This window comes from Micropterus salmoides, unplaced genomic scaffold, assembly GCF_014851395.1.
Source record: "Micropterus salmoides isolate LMB-PRFRI ecotype aquatic unplaced genomic scaffold, ASM1485139v1 Ms_hic_scaffold_22, whole genome shotgun sequence".
Classification (NCBI taxonomy): domain Eukaryota; kingdom Metazoa; phylum Chordata; class Actinopteri; order Centrarchiformes; family Centrarchidae; genus Micropterus; species Micropterus salmoides.
Window position 1 is genome coordinate 10,913,543 of NW_024041373.1, and position 17,924 is coordinate 10,931,466.

Genomic DNA, 17,924 nt, shown 5'->3' on the forward strand with positions numbered 1-17,924 from the left:
TTTGTATTTATACCAGCCTTCCAATCAAGAATCTGTGTGGAACGTCTTTTTTTATTTTGAAGCTATGATGAGTAGCTTACCTGGATTATTCAGGGGATTCTTGTCCATACATGGGCCACAAGAAGGCGCTTTATTAAAAGAGAGGTTTGTTCAATTTTATTGTAAAATGTAGCAGCATGAAAGTAAAACAATGTGTTATTATTATTTTTATTTTTTTTCCTAAAGCCTTCAGCCTTCAGCAACCACAACAGTGTGACTGTGTTAAAATGTTGACAAACGCATTTCACATTCAGTAGAGGTGTTATGGGTCCCAAGTTTACATGTAGTGATTGATCTTATTGTCTTGAAATTTGCCAACAATAAAAATAATAATAATAATAATAAAGTATAACTTCCCATTTCATCGCAAGTTTCAGTTTCCTTTCCACTAAGAAAGTACCAATACAGCACTAACTTCGTCGTAGTTATTGAAGAAACGCTCCTGGCGCGCCTGTCTGGTCCTCAGGTATGTTGAAGTTATCTGAAGAAAACCGGATAATATGTACTTTAACGGCAACTACAGCATGTATGAGTTTGCTGTAAGGGTGACCTTTGCTTGGGCAGGAGAGTCGAAAGTCTTATCGTTCAGCTAACTTGTTAACACAACTGATTTTGATAGCTAACGTCGGCTAAGTTACCGCTCATACAGACCAAAGATGCAGAAGACTGAAACGAGATGGTACACTCTGTAGCACTTCCGTGTTTGCGTTAGCCGCTGACCCGGGAGACGTTTGTTTCTGATTTGGCTGGTAGATCAGGGTTTTTATTTGAATTTTATTTTGTTTTTAAATATTTTAGCTGTGATGTTTGTTTGTAGCGTGTTAGATTATTCGCAGTTGTGTTAGCGAGTTCGTGTTCACAGTAACGTTAACGTCAAGGCTGTGCACCGTTAACGTTAGCTGATCAGACAACGCTAGCGTTAAGTAGTAATATCGATTTGCAGCAACGTTAGCAAACGTTAGCTAGGATTAGTTCTCATGTAGTATGTATGCAGTCCGACACCAGTAAAAGTCAAATGCATTGACGTTATAAATTGCCAATCACAGGAATTTAATCGCCTTTTGCGCTTGGCTCAGCTTATCCTGTAAATAAGCTAGAGTAGCGGATGCTTTATCTTGGCTTTTCTAACGTCTTTGGCTAAACTTAAACCGGCTATCTTAAGTTTAACGTTTAAAATAACGTGAAACAGCTTGGCCTCGAAATCCAGAGTCAGATTGTCTATACGCTCTTTCGTCAAGGCGTGTTGTCAGAAGGTAGTTAATTAGCTATAACACTCGCAAACATAAACATGCTTTGTTTATAGTGCACACGTTTTGCGTCAACGTGTTTCCCTCTCACAACACACAGCTCGTCCATTAAACTGACACAAAAGATGAAGAGAGCCAGGAGCGGTGGTGATGAGGAAGCTCCCCGGCAGAATGGCACTGCTGGCCGGAGGAAAGGAGACCAACAGCAGAGTGACGGGGGCGACGCTGGCTCTGCCTTCGGCCCAGCAGATCTGCAAGAGGACGACAATGACCCGGGGCTCAGAAGAGAAATACGGAGCAAATACAGAGACCTCATCAACTCAGTGCAACGTGAGTGAAGACGGATAGGCAGGTTGGGGGAGGCACGTTGTTGTTTATTAGTTGACATGTCTTTGATGTGTTTCCTTCTTGTTTTTGCTCTCTTTCCAGAAAATAGGGAAGATATGCTGAGTCCCTCAAACAACAAACTCACAGAAGTTTTAGAAGAGGCAAACAAACTTTTTAAAGATGGTAGGTGTGCTCCAGCAACAGAAGTGTTGAACTTGGGCAATGACAGTGCCTGTAAAGATGGCTGGACAGATTGTGCATTCAGTAAAGCCGCAAGAAACTTCTCAATCAGAGCAAATTCTTACTACTAGCTTTGGAATAAATATGCTTAGGAAGAGGAGCAGGAGTTTCTCCTGGGTGCTCCGCTTTCCTCCCACAGTCCTGGCACATGCAGGTCAATTGACAGTTTAAAGCCACGTTTCAACCAAAAGACCTCCTTCAGCCCACTGTTGTGTGCGTTTCCATCGTGGTCTAAAGACCTGTGAAGATTAGGCAAATTAACCAGCTGATGTAGGCTGCAGGCCTGTACACTGTACAAAGCGATGCACAGGCATCATGATTTGTAACCACTATCCATGAGTAAAATTTATAAATGAACATCAGATTTGATTGGAATATAGTGAAAAAACACAGGCTTTGCATGACCATTAAAGCAGCTTTTTTTGTGTGGGAGTATAATGGAGAGACACACAATAAAGTTTAATAACAAACAAAAAGCCATATTAAGTTCTTAAAATAACTCATAGTGGCTCTCAAGCATAGAGAAAGAAACACAAAAATAAAAAAATAAAATTGCGACAGTTTGGAAGGTTATTACAACATTACCAGCCGACAAGAGCTGCAGATCAGCTGGCCAGACTCACGTCTGTGTCGCCTGAGCGTCAGAGGAACGGGATAACGGGCGCTGTTTTGGAGAGGAGATCAACTTTCGGCTCTGTGTAAAAACTTCCTGATTGATGAAAACTTAAAACAACAACTTCGGAACCAGTATTTAGCATAGCTGCATCAGCTTTTCGCTGTAAACACACTGCTGCACGCTGGCTGCTATTTCCAAGCAATACATTTAATGCTGACGTACGATCTCAGGCGGACATTGGCGAGACTTGTGTGGACTGTTGATTGTAATTTATTGGTTTGCAATCAACAGTGGAAAAGAGAGGAGCAATCGTAGAAAAACACCCGACATTCTCCAGTTAAAGCCAGTAGCCTCTACTCGCCCATTTAGAAATTCCCCTCCCAAAGTACCGGTACTTTCGGAAAGTGCTACTCCCTGAGCAGGGACTTTTTGGGGGTAAATAAAGACCCTAGAACTAAATTTAGACCCTGGTCCCTTTGGTGGAAACGCATTGACTTCCTCCAAAGGTTCCTAGTTCCGGGGTATAGTTCCTTTGGCGGAAACGCAGCTTAAATCGCTCATTTACAAATAATGTAACTTTGAATTTGTAGTATCCAACAGTTCAAACCCAAATGACATATCATCACGCAGCCCTGCTGTTTGATCAATTTCATTTTAACTGTGTTCCTTGGCAGTCCGGCAGGCGAGAGAAGCAGCACTCGATGCCCAGCTCCTTGTTGTGGCCACAGACCTGGGAAAGGAAAAAGCCAGCCAACTGTTCGCCGAGGGCACTGCTTTTGATCCCACTGCTTTTGCTGAGCACCTTGTGAGTGAGTTTATTGCGTACATGCATTATAACTACATATAAAAACATTTTGATCGGGACAAGTACTACTTGTATGAAGTCGAGTGATCCTGTTTTGGACAGAGATGGACACTCATACAGCCTTATTTTCATAACACTTTTATATTTAGAATATGTTTGTTTGTAATGCGACTTCTGAGGCAGTATACATTGCAGTGGGTATGTGGAGATATCTCATCTTCTCACACAGTTGTCCTTCATGGGTCTCAACCGACTGGAAGACGGGGAGGACGAGCAGCAGAACGGAGGTGCTGTTGATGGCTACCTGCCTCAAGATGCTTGGCACAGAGTGGCCAGGAGAGCAGAGTGCTGCTTCAGGACGGCACCCTCCTTCCACTACATGTGAGTGCATTAGCATGTGACGTGCAAGGGTATTTTGAAACCACCACTGATGATGGGAAAGGCACAGTCGTGGTGTCGCGATCAAAACCCTACAATTAACCCTCAAAGAAGGGAGCCCACATGAAGCCTACAATTTAAAACCTATGAACTTGTGTTGAAACTTTTCTTAGAGTTTAAACAGGTTTATTATCACTACTATTATTTATTGGTTAATTATTGCATTTTCACTGGTTTGTTACCATCCCATGGCAGTATTTTAGCAGTGTTGTCACTGACTTTTTCATTCCTGTGGTCCTTTTTATCAGGATGGGTTCGTTCCATGCAGAGCCGCCTCCACCGAAGCAAAGGACAGAACGGCAAAGGAAGCTACCCGGCAAGGAAGCTAAAAGGATAATGCCTACTCAGGTAGCTAAACCTACACATCCATGGCTACAGTTATCGACACTTGATGTGACTGGGACTTTACAAGTATTGTAATATTAATAATTAGATAATAATGAAGTTTCTAAGATACCCCTAAATGTAATTGTAGCAACCTCCTATCACCCTACAGAAGTGACTAAGTTGTCGGTTTTTTAGTACTTATAATCAAATCGTGTATTTTATATATGAAATCTACAGATTTTATAATAATCAGTAACAAGGTTTAGTTCCAAAGACACTTGTTTTTCTCAGAATGCAGGTTTTCATTTTATAGTTGGAGACAGTATTTCCATATGTTTGGATTAGGAGGGTTTTGATGGCGCAGGTGCTCACTGCATCATGTTATTGTTGTTTGTCAGCTGAAGAAAATGGAAGACTCCCATCAAGAAGCGACCGAGAAAGAGGTGGAAAGGATCCTGGGATACCTGAAGAGTTACTACCAAGATGATCGTGAGTTTCAAGTCGACCTCGCAGACTTTAACATTTCATCCTTTTATAATCATTATTTGCTCACTTGTCTCTGTTTCTACCACAGCAACTTCACCAATATCCTATTACGAGTTTGTCATTGACCCCAACTCGTTTTCCCGGACTGTAGAGAACATTTTCCACACGTCTTTCCTAATCAGGGTGAGCTGCCTGTGCTCACGCAAGTTGTTTGCCCTCTAGTAACTGTTTGCAGGTGTGACACTGTTGTTTGTGTTTCAGGATGGTTTGGCACGGATGTATCTGGATAATGCCGAATTGCCTTGTATAGGTGAGAAGATGTAACATTTAGTTATGTTATTCTGACTGGGAGAATGACAAAGAAAATGTCTTTCAGGTAAATTGTTTTACCAGTGTTGTCTGTTTTTGTGTCTCAGCGCCTGTAGAGGAGGGGGAGGTGGAAGCTGGAGGGTCATGCAGTCGTAAACAGTGCATCGTTTCTATCAGCCCAAAGACGTGGAAGGTTAGCACGTATTGGCCTGAACACAGAATACTTTAATCTAGCAACAATACAAGACCTGCTATTACAACATCTTGTTTTGTGTCTTTGGTCATAATTTTATTGTTGAAACTGTTCTTTCCCAGGAGCTCGTAGATGCCTTCGACATCAAAGACACAATGATTCACCCGGCAAACACGCAGGATGAGTGACGGACTCTGACACTTTTTTGTTAGCTGAAACCGTTGTTTTTAAGTGTGTTACTGTTTTTTTGGTTTTTTAAAATTTCTAAATAATAAAGATTTGTTAGGAATTTGCAAATGCCAAGTCCCAGTGTAGGTCACACTTGTAAACACATATCAGAGTGACCTAATTACTGAATTGCACATTTTGTTTTAAATATTTTTTTACTGCTTTTAGAAGTTTAAATAATAAAAGAGAAAGAAGAGACAACTGTTTTTGTTTTAATTTATTTATAGCATTTGTACATCATCATCAAATTAATTCTGTAGAATGTCTCAACATAATTTACTATATATACCAATATGGCTAATAAATAATATTCTTTTTTTAACCTCTTGATTAGATTACTTTACAGAAGGGTTTTTGCAATTGGAACAATGTTTTATTGATAAATGGCACACCCAAACCTTACAGCTAGTATGCAAGCTTAAAATGTTGGGAACCGCTGCCTTATAGTAGGAATGATGCACAACTTTAAGGTTGATTTGATTTGAGATTGAATGATCACAGAAAACCTCTGGCCTTGTGATGATGTGCTTGTTTCTTGTTTCTATACCTTTACCACAGCTACTGTATATGGGGCTTTTTGACAAATATGTAGAGGGAATTAGAAAGTCCAGAAAATTTCTCAATTGTGTAATTTTCATTATCAAGAAAATACCACTATAGGTGGTTCAACTGAGTCTTGCGGTGAGTTGGAAAAATCTGTTGTCACGATCCATGTTTCTGTTCTCATTGTACAAATATGTAGTGAATGGAGGACTAGAGCAAACAAGACAAAACGATAAATTCTGTTTTTGCTGTAATCATTACTCCTGCTCTATTTTGGCTGAGTGAGCTTCACTATGATTACATTTTGTTGGATGAAAACACTGGTGGTAACGTAGATTCTCATGATGATAATTTACCACCATCATCTTTGCCATCTCCTGGGTCTTTTAAAGGGACAGGCATCCTTTATGCTGCCTCCCATCTCTTCTGCTCTCTCTCTTGAGCATTTTTTCCCTCCAAAGCAGTGATTCAGTCTGCTCACCCGTGCAGTGATGTGAGGCAAAGCTGCATATGAGGCTGGAAGGAGAAGCTTTTTCACAATCATTTGATTAGGCTGGATTCCTTATGTAATTGAGATTTTTTATATAACATTGGCTTGAAAATATATGTCACAGGCGCACCACGGGCAATGCAGTGCAGAGCATGCATTAGTCACTGAGGCACACACTCGTACAGACACAGAGGCGAGCACACACTCACTCTGTAGCTTCAGCAGAGATGTGCCTGCCTTGGCAATGCTGAGACTGACTGATAACGATGCAGTTCTGCAGAAAGGTGCTCTGCCAGCCGTGTAGTGCCAGAGTCACTTCGCCAGAGGAGGACATGGAATACAAGATGGGGGGCTGCATCGGAATCCCACACCGCCAGGTAAACAGAGGAGAGGGAGTATGCTGAACAGAGGCTGTCTGCAGCGTTGCATCAATGCCTGTGTGACTGAGAAGAGAGAGCGGACAAGAGGAGCTGGAATAGATTTTACTGGTCAAGTGTCTTTTACTCCAGGACAAAGGCAGAGAGAGAGAAGGTGCACTCTTAGTGTTGAAGGAGGGGCGACGTCAGCAAAGAAAAGGAGCTGTGGAGATGGAGATCACGGGGTGAGGGAAGTGAGGAGTGTAAAAGTGAGAGGGTGATTGTAGTGCAGGAAGATGAAGGCGGGTTGGCAAATCCTAAAGGGAGTGGATAGTGTGCATGTATTAGATTAATTTAGATGAAAGACAATGGCAGTTGAGATGGGAGATAACTGGCAAGGCAACATGGGAGGGAACAATAATGTTTACGAATTGTGATGCTGTGTCGTCTGTCAGCTGATCAAATCAGTGTTATTTATAGAGATGATAATAAGCCTGCTGTGCCCACAGACTGGGCACTCAGCTGAAGATGGCCTGTGATGATTAGATTAAAAATGTTCCAAAGTACATTTCATACTCTTTGTAGTCCAAATCTGTAAATTTGGCTCATGTTTGCATGTCATTGGTGGCTTTGTGTACAGCAGGTTTGTGGTTGTGCAAGTGTCTTTAACTCAAGGGAAGGCATTGAAAGAGCGTCACCACACTGAAGTTAAGAGGATAATGTAAAGGAAAGCTACAGGTGGGATGAATGTTATAACAGCATCTGCAGCCTTTCATGACATCAGTCAGGGAGCGAGGAGCTCTGACACCTCGTCCTCCTGTTTATTTACAATGTTGCCATAGAAGTAAGGTCCCCTCCAGCTGACTGCCAGGCCCCCTGAGCCTGTCAGAGCAGGTGACCCCCCCCCGGTCCCACCATCATCACCCTAAGCAAACATGGCTTCCACAGCTCCAGTTCGGCCTCCTCCCCTCTGCCCCCTCCCCTTGGTCATGTCCCCACTTCTGTCCCTGTCCTGTGTCCACCCTCCGTCCTCTCCTCCCACTCGGCAAAAATAGCAACAGAGGGACCGGGGCTCCGCAGTAGAGAGGACAGAAACAAAAATTGGCCTAGAGTCCGACAGTAAACACAGGCTGAAGGGATTTGTCAAAAGCTTGAGGCAGTCACTGTGTGTGGAAAAGTCTCTTGTTTGCAGGGGTGAGTAGTTTATGAGTTGCAGCACTGGTACAGATTTTGAATGATTTGTTTGGTATATAGTAGTGCTTTAGATGGAGGAGGGTCAACATCTGAAAATGGAGGGACAAAGGGTAATGGGGGCATTGTTAATGAATTGTTGAAAGGAAATTTGTGTGACTGTATTTTATTTTTATTAACATCTTGTTTGATGTAGTATGATGTTTTCAATGTATTTACTAGAGTTGCCTTGGTCAGGTAGATGAACATGGATTAAACCACAACCTCTACTGTGCTGTGTTCACCCGCTCTCCTTGGTCTTTTACCTTGTTGAATTATATAATGTATATTACCTGAGAAATACAATATTCTGTTAAGTTTGGAGGTTGTGTTCCTGCTGGGTTTTTGTGCCAGGGGTCAGATGCAGGACAGGAAACAGTAACCTCATACTGTTGGTATCTAAGCAAAGACATACGGTGCTCGTCCAAGCTCACAAGATTAAAAGATGGATCATGTTGAGTGATTGACGGGCCAAGATGAGGTGAGAGGAAAACTGGCAACAGTCTAATCATAAGATTCGCCCCAGTGCTTTCTGTGCTGCCAAAAACCCCTGAAACACTGCCCCCAGTTAAAGTGCACACGCGTCCACAGTGTGGGGGCTGAAATTACACCCCATTCACACAAATAGCAAGCAGGCAGACGTGGGAGAAGAGTTGCCACATCACAAAATAAGTGCGAATTAAGATTTAAGGGCAACTACAGATGTTAATTTTCATGTGGGATAATCGAAGGAACAGAAAATAAGCACAGATGGAATTAATGATTGCACATAACTAGAGTATAGGACCTCTGCATTTGTTTGGAAATTAAGTGTGGGTGACAAATTGTGCACAAAACTGGAATAAAGTCTAACAGCAGTGGACAGGACAGATCTCTATTTATAAAGCCTTACATATTCAGGTCAGTGCTTTCTTACTACACACAGAGCTACCGTACAGTCCCTGCAGTCATATGAGGAATGCACAAACAACATTTCTGTGTGTTTACCACTTAGCAGCAACTCATACAACATAGACATGTTCTTATGAGAAAAAGAAGGATGATCAGAGAATGTTTGATCAAGTTATGAAAGGGATATAACCTGTGTTTCTGTATGTCTTTCTAAAATATTCTGTTTATATGGTGGTGACAAACTGGATTAGAGATGCTCCTGGATCATTTTAATACACTGCAGCCAGCCAAGAGACACCACAATCTGTGATTTACCACATTTACTTTACGAGATTACCCATCCTCAGTCATTGTGTCAGTAAGCACGTAGTGACAGACAGCATGTGAAGATGTTTTTATTCTAGGAGGCTATGCCATTTGTTTGAGGTCATTTTGACCAGAGGGGGGGTCTGGTGGTATAGTAATTTGCTGCAGCAGGAATTGAATTTGTACCCTTAAAGCAATCCCTACAATCAACTTTTATAATTACAAGATGGCTATTCTAGACGATGATGTTCCTACTTTTAAGCCCACATCAGCAGAGGTTAAACCTGCACTTTGGTCTGGGAGGGAGGTCTTGCATCACAGGTTCCTAATCTCTAAAACAACGCACACACACACTTACCATTCTCCCTCCCTGCTTGTTCAACCTCGTACCAGAGACCTCTAATCCTGTGGAGCATGAGTCTGTGACCACTGAGGGGTCACAGGTCCCCTGTCTGCTCGATATCTCTCTGGGAATAGCTGATGGTTCTTCTGTGCTGGTGTCTTTCAGTCAGCAGATGTGAGAGGCTGTTGGTTTGGGCAGTTGTGGGCCCACAGCTGGCTGAACCATGGGGAACGAGAGCAGCACAACTGTACAACCGGCGTTGGTAAGGGCAAGCTTGCTGGCATCGGATGGCTGGGACTGCTACTTGCTCCCCCCGTGCTGCTGCACATAGCTTAAACTCTTTCGTGCACGGAGGACTAACAAAACTAACACTTACTCACATGATTACTAACTGGTGGCTTCAGTAAAACACATGGGATGTGCATGGAGCTGGAGAGTTTGTGGACACCCCCATGCTTAATTTAGGCTTGACTAATAAGTTTTCAGATGACACGCTGTATTTTATTTTTTGGTTAACCGGTGTAAAGCAAAGATAAAGATAAATATTAGATGTGTATGCCATGAATCTTAAAATGGGCCACGATCTGTGTTTACCGCTACACACCCAGCTTGCTTTCTTGCATCTTATTTCCATCATTCCCGTGATGGTTGGAGGGCCATTACTGTATGTATGCCTCCAATGTGCATGTAGAGCAGTTCATTTTTTTTAGGAATCCATTTTTTGTTGTAATTGTGTACTTTGTAACAGAAATTTACACAAAGCAAAAAAAAAAAAAGACAGCTATAGAAAAACAGTTATTTCCACATGTGACTGGAAGACTTCAGCAGTGGAATTCTGGATTATCCTAATAGGATTAAGGTAAACGTTTGTCTCATGAGTTATAGACTCTACAAACCATGTACACTGGACCACAGAAAACAAGGGTGATTTGTTTTCTTTGTGCGCATACCACTACTGCGAGGTATGCCCCTTAAAAATGTCTTGTTGAACTGTTCATTCCCTATTACAGTCAGAAGAGGGCACTCCAGAAAATGTTGTTCTGTTTCCACCTCAGGAAAATATAAAGGACACCACACAGGTACAAAATTTGTGTGTGTGTGTGTGAGAGAGTGAGAGTGTGTATGAAAGTCTTAGAGAATATAAACTGGTGGGTGAGATATTCTATGCATCTTTTTAAAGTAAACACTAAAAATAGTCTCCCAAATTCCCTCCTTGCTTGTTTCTGATATTTTGAAACTCGAAATCAAAAAGTATCTTAACTTAAAAAGGGGCAACCTATAGTGCTGGTGGGGAGTTTATTTTTTGTTAATAAGACTCAAGTAATCAGCTGTGCCTGTCTATTAGAACTTCATCATGAAACGCAAAGCAATCTTACTTAAGTTCTTACTTTTAAAGTGACACATAGATTTTAAGCCTCTTACCTTCCACATTTATGTCACATCAGGAGACACATTTGTTTGGCTATAGGCTAAAGGTGTGCTGCGATGAGCCAGTTAGATGTGGTTCATTTGTATTCCTTTTAAAATCATTGTGAAATGCGCATGACATTGGAAAATACTTCTTGTTATTCCTTGTGACTGTAACTTGTGTATTTGTACCATGTCTGAGACTGTATAAATAAGGAAGATCTCACTTACATTGCGATTGGCTCAATATCCAGTAAAAATCTGCCACAGGAGAAAATACTAACCAGCTGAAGACATTCAGTGTATGGACAGATGTTATGTTTTTGTGTTTCTTAGACCAAGAGAGACAGTCAAAAGGAACACAGGGTGTTGGGGGGAGGGGGTTAATTAAGTGTCAAGGAAAAGGTGCTGTCATGTCCATGTGCACTGATGATGACAGTGATGATGGCAGTGATGATGGCACACCTCAGCAACACTGAGAGGTCAAAGCTGCATAAAGCAGGCGCTTTTATAATGTGCCCATGTGTTATGTAACCAAAGTTCCTTGGGGTGTAACCTGAGCCTCCCTCAGGTGGTCACTGTAGGCCCGACCCTTTTTCTAATTCCCAGCATTCACCTGCAGAGGCACTATCAGTCTGTCAGCGCAATCAGCCAGAACACACAGCAGCAAGACAAGCAGGGAGGAGGAGGCCCGGGCAGAGTAGGACAGGGAAGGACGGGAGAAAGAAAAGAGGGAAGGGAGACAGAGGAGGAGGAGGGAATAGAAAGAGTTTACAGTAGAGGGGGAGGAGAAATTGCTGCACTTCCCTTTGGCCAGCCCAGTCAAGTCTCAGCAGCAAGCACTGTGTTTGTCAGTGCGTGGTAGTGTAGTGTTTCCAGACAACACACACACACACACACACACACACTGCAAGAGCAGGGGGAGACTCATGGAAATTTAACACGGGCGACAGCAGCAACAGAAAAGAGGACAGGACTGTGGATAAGAGAGGAGGAGGAGGAGGAGGAGGAGGAAGTTAGCTGAGTCAGTGCAAAAGAGGAGAGGGAGCGTCAGCAGCATGTGTTGCAGCATGTTTGTGTCGTCCTCTGCCCGCTCCAAAACACAGAGCCCTGCAGAGGCTGTCTGTACAGTGAGCAAGGTAGAGGGGCAGCAGAGGAGCTGCACTGCACTATAGAGTCACCTTCAGCCCAGTGGAGGAGCATCGGTAAGTGCAACACAATAGAGATCGTGGGGTGAAACTTTTAGGCTGTGTATAATGACAGGAGAGAGGTGTACTATTTTACACAGGATAGTAACCAAGATAGAAAGAGCGGACATGTTACACATGACTGTTGTAAACAATAAAGTTGTGTTAGCACATGGGCACTGTCCCATTTAATTTAACAGAAAGACAAGTTGCAGTCTCCAGGCAACCTCAGCTTGTTTTCTGTTTTGTTCTCGTGGGTTAATTAATAACAGACAGTGCTTTCTGTGTGCGGCTCAAACTAGCTGAAGCATGGGCTGTACTTTTTCCACCTCACTGAGCTTCCACATCTTCGCACAATGACACCAATGGCCAATAATATGGTGAATGAGTCGTGGCTGTAAAATTGGACATGCTGTGCCACCTGGGGTTTTATTCCCTGGGGGGGGGGGGGGGGTAGTCCGTGTCTACTTAGCTAGTCTTGACACTTGACATGACAAGGTGTAAGAGTTCATGCAGGAAACAGGAAACTCCTAGACACGTAAACATACAGCCATCTCATGATGAAACTGTGTTCATGTCTGCATGCCTGCCTGTTAAGGTGTGGAAGAATGTTTTGTTTTGTTTTTTTTTATCTTATGAGCTAACATTAATACAGGAAATAACAACAGTAGGGGGATCACAGGCACTCAGAGTGACAGCCTTTAATGTTTTATGTTTTGCAGGACTAGCCTAAATTAGTACTTTTAAAAATAACTTAATATGGCTTGATCTTTGAATACACTGATGTGAAGAGAGAAGCTACATTACTGGCCAACATTCTTGACAGTTTTAAAGACCCAGTTCAGTCAAGACTTTTTTTTTAAATTCTTGTCTATATGTGAGCAACAAAGCAGAGAGATCCTCCATCTGTGCTGAATGTGTCACACAAAGGAGGGTCTTTGTAGTGGTGACACAGGTGAGGCTAATGCCTCACAGCCTCCCCACTACACACACATAGCTTTCTTTACTTGTTAATCTGTCTCCAGTATCAGCATCCGGTAAGTACACCACAGAGGTGAAACTAGAGCTAGAGGTGGCATTTTGTAGTCCATTTTTAAGGAGGACATTTGTTTTGTAATGCAATGTAATGCAATTGATTAATGTTATTATAACTGAAATGAGTAAAATATATAAAAACAGTAATGCAAGTGTATAACAGTCTCCAAAAACAGAATGAAATTAATTGTCATTTCCTCTTGTTTCCTCTTGTTCCTCATGTTAGTCAGTGCATCTACTACTGCTTCATAAAGAATGAATGATTCAAGTCAATTCTGAATCTCAGCAATGAGTTTCCACAGTCACTTCTGTGCTCACACCATTATATCAAATCACCTCCTAATTCGCTAAAAATAGGAACTCTCTCTCTCTCTCTCATGCACACGCTGCACATATTCCACACATACTGAACATTAAAAGGCCGCGTTATATCATCACATGTTTACATGTGTCTTTGCATGTTTGTTTGCCTGCACCTGCACATCTCAGTTCACATCTGGGTGGGTGAAATAAGGGAAACTTTCCCTTCTGTAAACTGAGGCAGTCTATGTGGGAGAAATTCCATCACGCACTAGCTCACATTTGAGCGTTGTGTGTTGCGATGGCAGTGTTGCTGCAACATGATGCCGCAGCCGGCAAGTGTTGTGGTGTGTGGCTGTGGTTGGACAGACAGAAAGGAAAAACAGCCAAGGCCAAGTGCTCCATGTATTGTAAGCCAGATAAAGTCACATTTTAAATTAAATCTTTTCCTGTTGTTTCAGAAAATGACTGAGCTCAAGTGACTTCCTAATTATTAAGTCAAGATAAAGGAAAGAATTTAAGACTTAAAGTGTCATCTAAATGATCTACTGTAGTCAATGATCAAACTACATGTTTGAATATGCATGTCACAGTCCAGCATGACTGGTTTGTCTGTAATGATAAGTCTTGCACGCTAGGTAAACAATTTTTTTTATATGAAAATAATTATTGCAGACTTCCTTGTGAGAGGTTTGTAAGTGGGAAAACACCAGACTGTAATGACCATACACTAAATTGAAGTTTGTTTCTTTCAGGACAGTAGGTATGTGATGCTCAAAAGCACAGTGTAAATAGAGCTGCAGAGGCCTGCGCACTGAACCTGACTTAAATTTGAGGCTATAACGCTTGAAATAATCCTTTGATCTCAGTAATAGTAAAAGAAAATAAAGATAAGGTGTTTGAGAGAAAGACAATACTCTTGTCATTGTGACCTATGCATTATACAAACAACACTTTTAGGTTTAACACATGTAACACATGTAACACATGGGTGGACGTTTTTGTTTGGGTGGATTTGTTTGTGATGCTTGGCTTTGAGCGTTGAATCTGTAGGTGTTCCCATGTTCGCTTGCAACGTGCTCACACTTGTTTAAGTACACACTCTGTACAGTGCAGCAGAGGCTCCAGCATGCTTATTACGCTTTTATTTCATGGTCCCACAGGCGGAAGCTCATGCTGAGAGTTTGACCCAGAGGGACGACAGAACACTGCTGACTGAAGCCTCCTCCAGCCAGCAGAACCTGCTGTCTCAACCAGGGCTCCCAGACGTCGCAGTCATCACTGGAGTGGAAGAGAGCAGAGGTGCAGTTGGAGACCAGGACGACAAGGAGGAGCTTGAGTTTCCTCATGACCTGCTGCCCAGTTTAGACTTCAGCAGTGAGCTCAACATCTGGGAGTCCTCACTGGGGTAAGTTGAGGGGTTACATGCAAACATGTATGCATATATACACAATTACGCAGGTAATTACCAACAAAGCAGTTTTTGTAATGTTAAGATAAAACTTGATTGTAAGTGGATATCACAAAAAGAAGAAAGACAAGTTCTTGTTTGGCTTGTACAGTTCTGAGGAAATGTGAATCATGTTAATAACAGCAGTCACAATACAGTTAACAGTTGCATTCCTTGTTTACATGAAAACATAAACAAGGGGAGGAGTAAAAGCAATAGGTATTCGCCATACATTCTCTATGTTAGATATGCATAACTTGGCTGTACAAAATACCAAATACACTGTGTAGTTATAACTATTATTGTGAGCATTGAACACGTTTCTTCTTTAGTTAGAACTGTTTGGTGATGTCACATGAGAAATCCCTATTTTTGTCCTTGCTTTTCTCACTGGTTTAAAGTGGCAACATCGGATACATTTGAGCAACATTTGAATCAAAATGTGATGACAGTTGTGAGGTTGTTTGCTTATTTTGCCAGCGTCATCAATCAAACCACACCCAGACAGTTCTGATGGAGCAGATAAGCAGATTTTTTTTTTAAATGCTAAACTCTAGAGGTGTTTTCCCACAGAACCTTTATTTGTCTTTTCAGTAAAACATTTAATGCTATAGAGAAATACTTTTATGACTTGAAACCAAGTAGGGGTTTTGAGTTGCAAAATGTCCCAATCATACAGACCCATTCCCTTAAGTCCCATATGTCTGCAGTTTTTTCAATCTGAAAACCATTCATCCATCTGTATTCTACACATGTTCATGGAGATGTCACCAATACATTGCAACAGGCATTCAAATGTCTTAACTTTGCTTTGATCAAAATGTTTATATTTCCAAGGTAATTTTCTAAGGTGAAACATTATAGTATAGTTTACACAGGTAAAGATGCCGGTTCGTGATAAATGAAGTATGATATTATTATTGCATTACTGTATAATAATATATTGGATATTCACATTACTTGATTTATGTGAGAAAAGGAACAGATTTGTACCAGTTGTTCAGTCAAGGTCAAAGTTAATCTGGAACTTACTTGTTACATATGGGCATGTCTGTGTACCTGTGTCTGTGTATGTGTGTGGTGTGGGTTTGTGTTAGCAGAACTCAGAATAGCTCAGGTGAGAGGAAATGTGAGCAGGTGAACCCCCTGCTGGCGGGCCTGCGGCATCACATGGAAGTCAGTCGACCACTGGTGGTTCTAGATACAAGGTAACACATAGAGTCAGCATGATGGGGGATAGCAGGGCATCTGCCGTGGGAGTGTGGTCAGCAGAGGATGATAAAAAGCATGGAGTGTTACAAAAAGATGACAGGATGATCAACTGAGTGTGATGGGCATCACTGTTGGCATGTTGTCTGACTTGACTTGAGGTGTGGTTGTTTGATTTGTGTGCTAAATTATCTGCAGACTGACATTATGTTCTTTCAAGTGTTGCCTGGCATTCAGCTTTTTGGCTAACTGCTCAGGTTAATTGCACTAATTAATGTATTCTGACTACCGGACTCATTGCAGCAGTATAATTATTATAGCTTTGTGTGAATGTGTAAAACTATGCATTTAAAAAGAGAACACAGGAACTAATTGCTTCTAAAAGTATCTACTTGTTAGTTTTGTGTGATGATGCTTTACTTTACTTTGGAGGGCACAAACAGAGTACCTAATGGTCAGATAATCATGCAGAAATGAGTGACTACTTAACCACTCAGTAGGATGTGTCACTTTACTTCGGGGAGCACAAAAATAGTAAGTAATAATTAAGTAATTACTAATGAATGAGTTATTGTGCCACACTTCTGGTTCAGCGTTAATCATTTAATCATTACCTAATGATTCATTAATATAGTATCTCCCACTCAAACTGGTGAAAAGGCAGGTAAAAATAGATAAAGTTCCTGGTTTTTAAGCCAAACACTGCAGAGTAACATGACCTATACTTGTAAAAATGCGATGTGAGAAGCACCTTATTGCCTAGCTGTAAAAAGTTTAGTCTATATTGCTGTCCCGCCTTTTAGTAGGGAATGCCAAGTGAGATAGATACAGGCTTGACCAGCAGGTTAGTGAGGTGAGTGAGTAACATGTTGTCAGGGCAGAGGTTGTGTTTACAAGGTGATTATGGAGCCTTTATGCAGCAATCATGTGAGACTGTATTAACCAATCATATCCAGTGACACATAGTGACGTGATTTCTCACTTTATTTATTTCTATATGGACATGAAATAATGACTTCTGTCGTAGTTGTTGCTGCATGTATTAGAGTATGACTCTAACTATATAATGATGGTGGACTTATACACTCAGTGGGGCTTAAAGATTAAGATGCTCCCACAGCATTTTCCTGTACTACCGGCTAAAGGCTTAGCAGTGAGTCAGCATTTACAACTGAATGGCACAAAGCCTAAATATTAAAATGCATTAATTCCAAGCACTCTAACATTGTGATGCTAGCTGTGTACTTCAGGGAGTGTTTTGCAGGGCAACGCCACTGCTTTGATTCCATTTTATTATATTATGAGGCAGCATTTGTTTTGGTGCGTATGAGTATGAGCATGTTGGTTATCTTGTGTCATGATTTATTACCATCCCTTTTTTCCTAAGGGAGTAATAATAAGGCAGTAATTATTGACATGTCATGGATTGTGTAACATTTACATTTATGTTTAATAATCACTATCCTTTAAATAAAAATAATATTTTAGAATGAACCAATAGAGTATTCATTAGTCAGGATAATGGAATAAAAAATATTGCTCTAGATACATAAACACAGTACACAACATCCTGGCTGGAATAAAGGCCTTTCATGGTGATTACTATTGAACAGTATATGGATGCCTCTACAATTCTTAGTAGCTGCTACAACTATTATTGTTACATTCATGCTGCAAGTACTAGGTTCATACTTAATGAAATATAAGGCATACCAATACATCATTAACCAATCAAATTATGTGAAACTACTTGTTATTGTTTGGTGGTTTTTAGTACAATTTGACAGACATTCACATCAAAATAGGAAATAGGAAAATTAGATTTGACGCTTGTTGCTGGGCACAGAGAAAGTATATAGGTGTAGCTTAGCGTAATGTGGTGTGTATGAACAGACCTGCATGTTAATTAACAACCATATGTT

The 17,924-nt window shown here is 41.3% G+C and overlaps 2 protein-coding genes across 4 annotated transcripts in view; both read left to right on the plus strand.

Annotated features, from left to right (window-relative positions):
* The first annotated feature begins 425 nt into the window (after positions 1–425).
* On the plus strand, positions 426–5,453 carry nsmce4a (NSE4 homolog A, SMC5-SMC6 complex component). 2 transcript variants are annotated; one of them, XM_038737222.1, is made up of 11 exons: positions 426–505; positions 1,387–1,616; positions 1,716–1,796; positions 3,144–3,274; positions 3,504–3,655; positions 3,961–4,060; positions 4,438–4,528; positions 4,614–4,708; positions 4,787–4,835; positions 4,942–5,027; positions 5,150–5,453. In XM_038737222.1, the coding sequence occupies exons 2-11, from the start codon at positions 1,412–1,414 to the stop codon at positions 5,213–5,215; spliced, it is 1,056 nt and encodes a 351-aa protein (XP_038593150.1). In that variant the 5' UTR covers positions 426–505; positions 1,387–1,411; the 3' UTR covers positions 5,216–5,453. The 2 variants fall into 2 exon arrangements, with proteins under 2 accessions (XP_038593150.1, XP_038593149.1); XM_038737221.1 differs by lacking the exon at positions 426–505 and adding an exon at positions 753–1,292.
* An 818-nt stretch (positions 5,454–6,271) lies between these two features.
* The window catches only part of tacc2 (transforming, acidic coiled-coil containing protein 2), a 50,139-nt gene continuing 38,486 nt past the window's right edge, over positions 6,272–17,924 (plus strand). The window contains exons 1-3 of one of the 2 annotated variants that reach the window (XM_038737184.1): positions 6,272–6,665; positions 14,507–14,751; positions 15,891–16,001. In XM_038737184.1, coding sequence (XP_038593112.1) covers positions 6,555–6,665; positions 14,507–14,751; positions 15,891–16,001 — 467 coding nt within the window. In that variant the 5' untranslated portion in view covers positions 6,272–6,554. Of the gene's footprint in view, positions 6,666–11,485; positions 12,027–14,506; positions 14,752–15,890; positions 16,002–17,924 lie in introns of those variants that run through there. The other variant, XM_038737185.1, reaches the window with a different exon arrangement.

What these genes read in the sequence shown, in the direction of transcription:
- nsmce4a (XM_038737222.1), top strand. Translation starts at nt 1,412, where the DNA reads ATGAAGAGAGCCAGGAGCGGTGGTGATGAGGAAGCTCCCCGGCAGAAT. An exon ending in AAAGGATAATGCCTACTCAG is followed by an intron (nt 4,061 to 4,437) that starts GTAGCTAAACCT and finishes GTTGTTTGTCAG; the next exon opens with CTGAAGAAAATGGAAGACTC. An exon ending in TCAGCCCAAAGACGTGGAAG is followed by an intron (nt 5,028 to 5,149) that starts GTTAGCACGTAT and finishes GTTCTTTCCCAG; the next exon opens with GAGCTCGTAGATGCCTTCGA.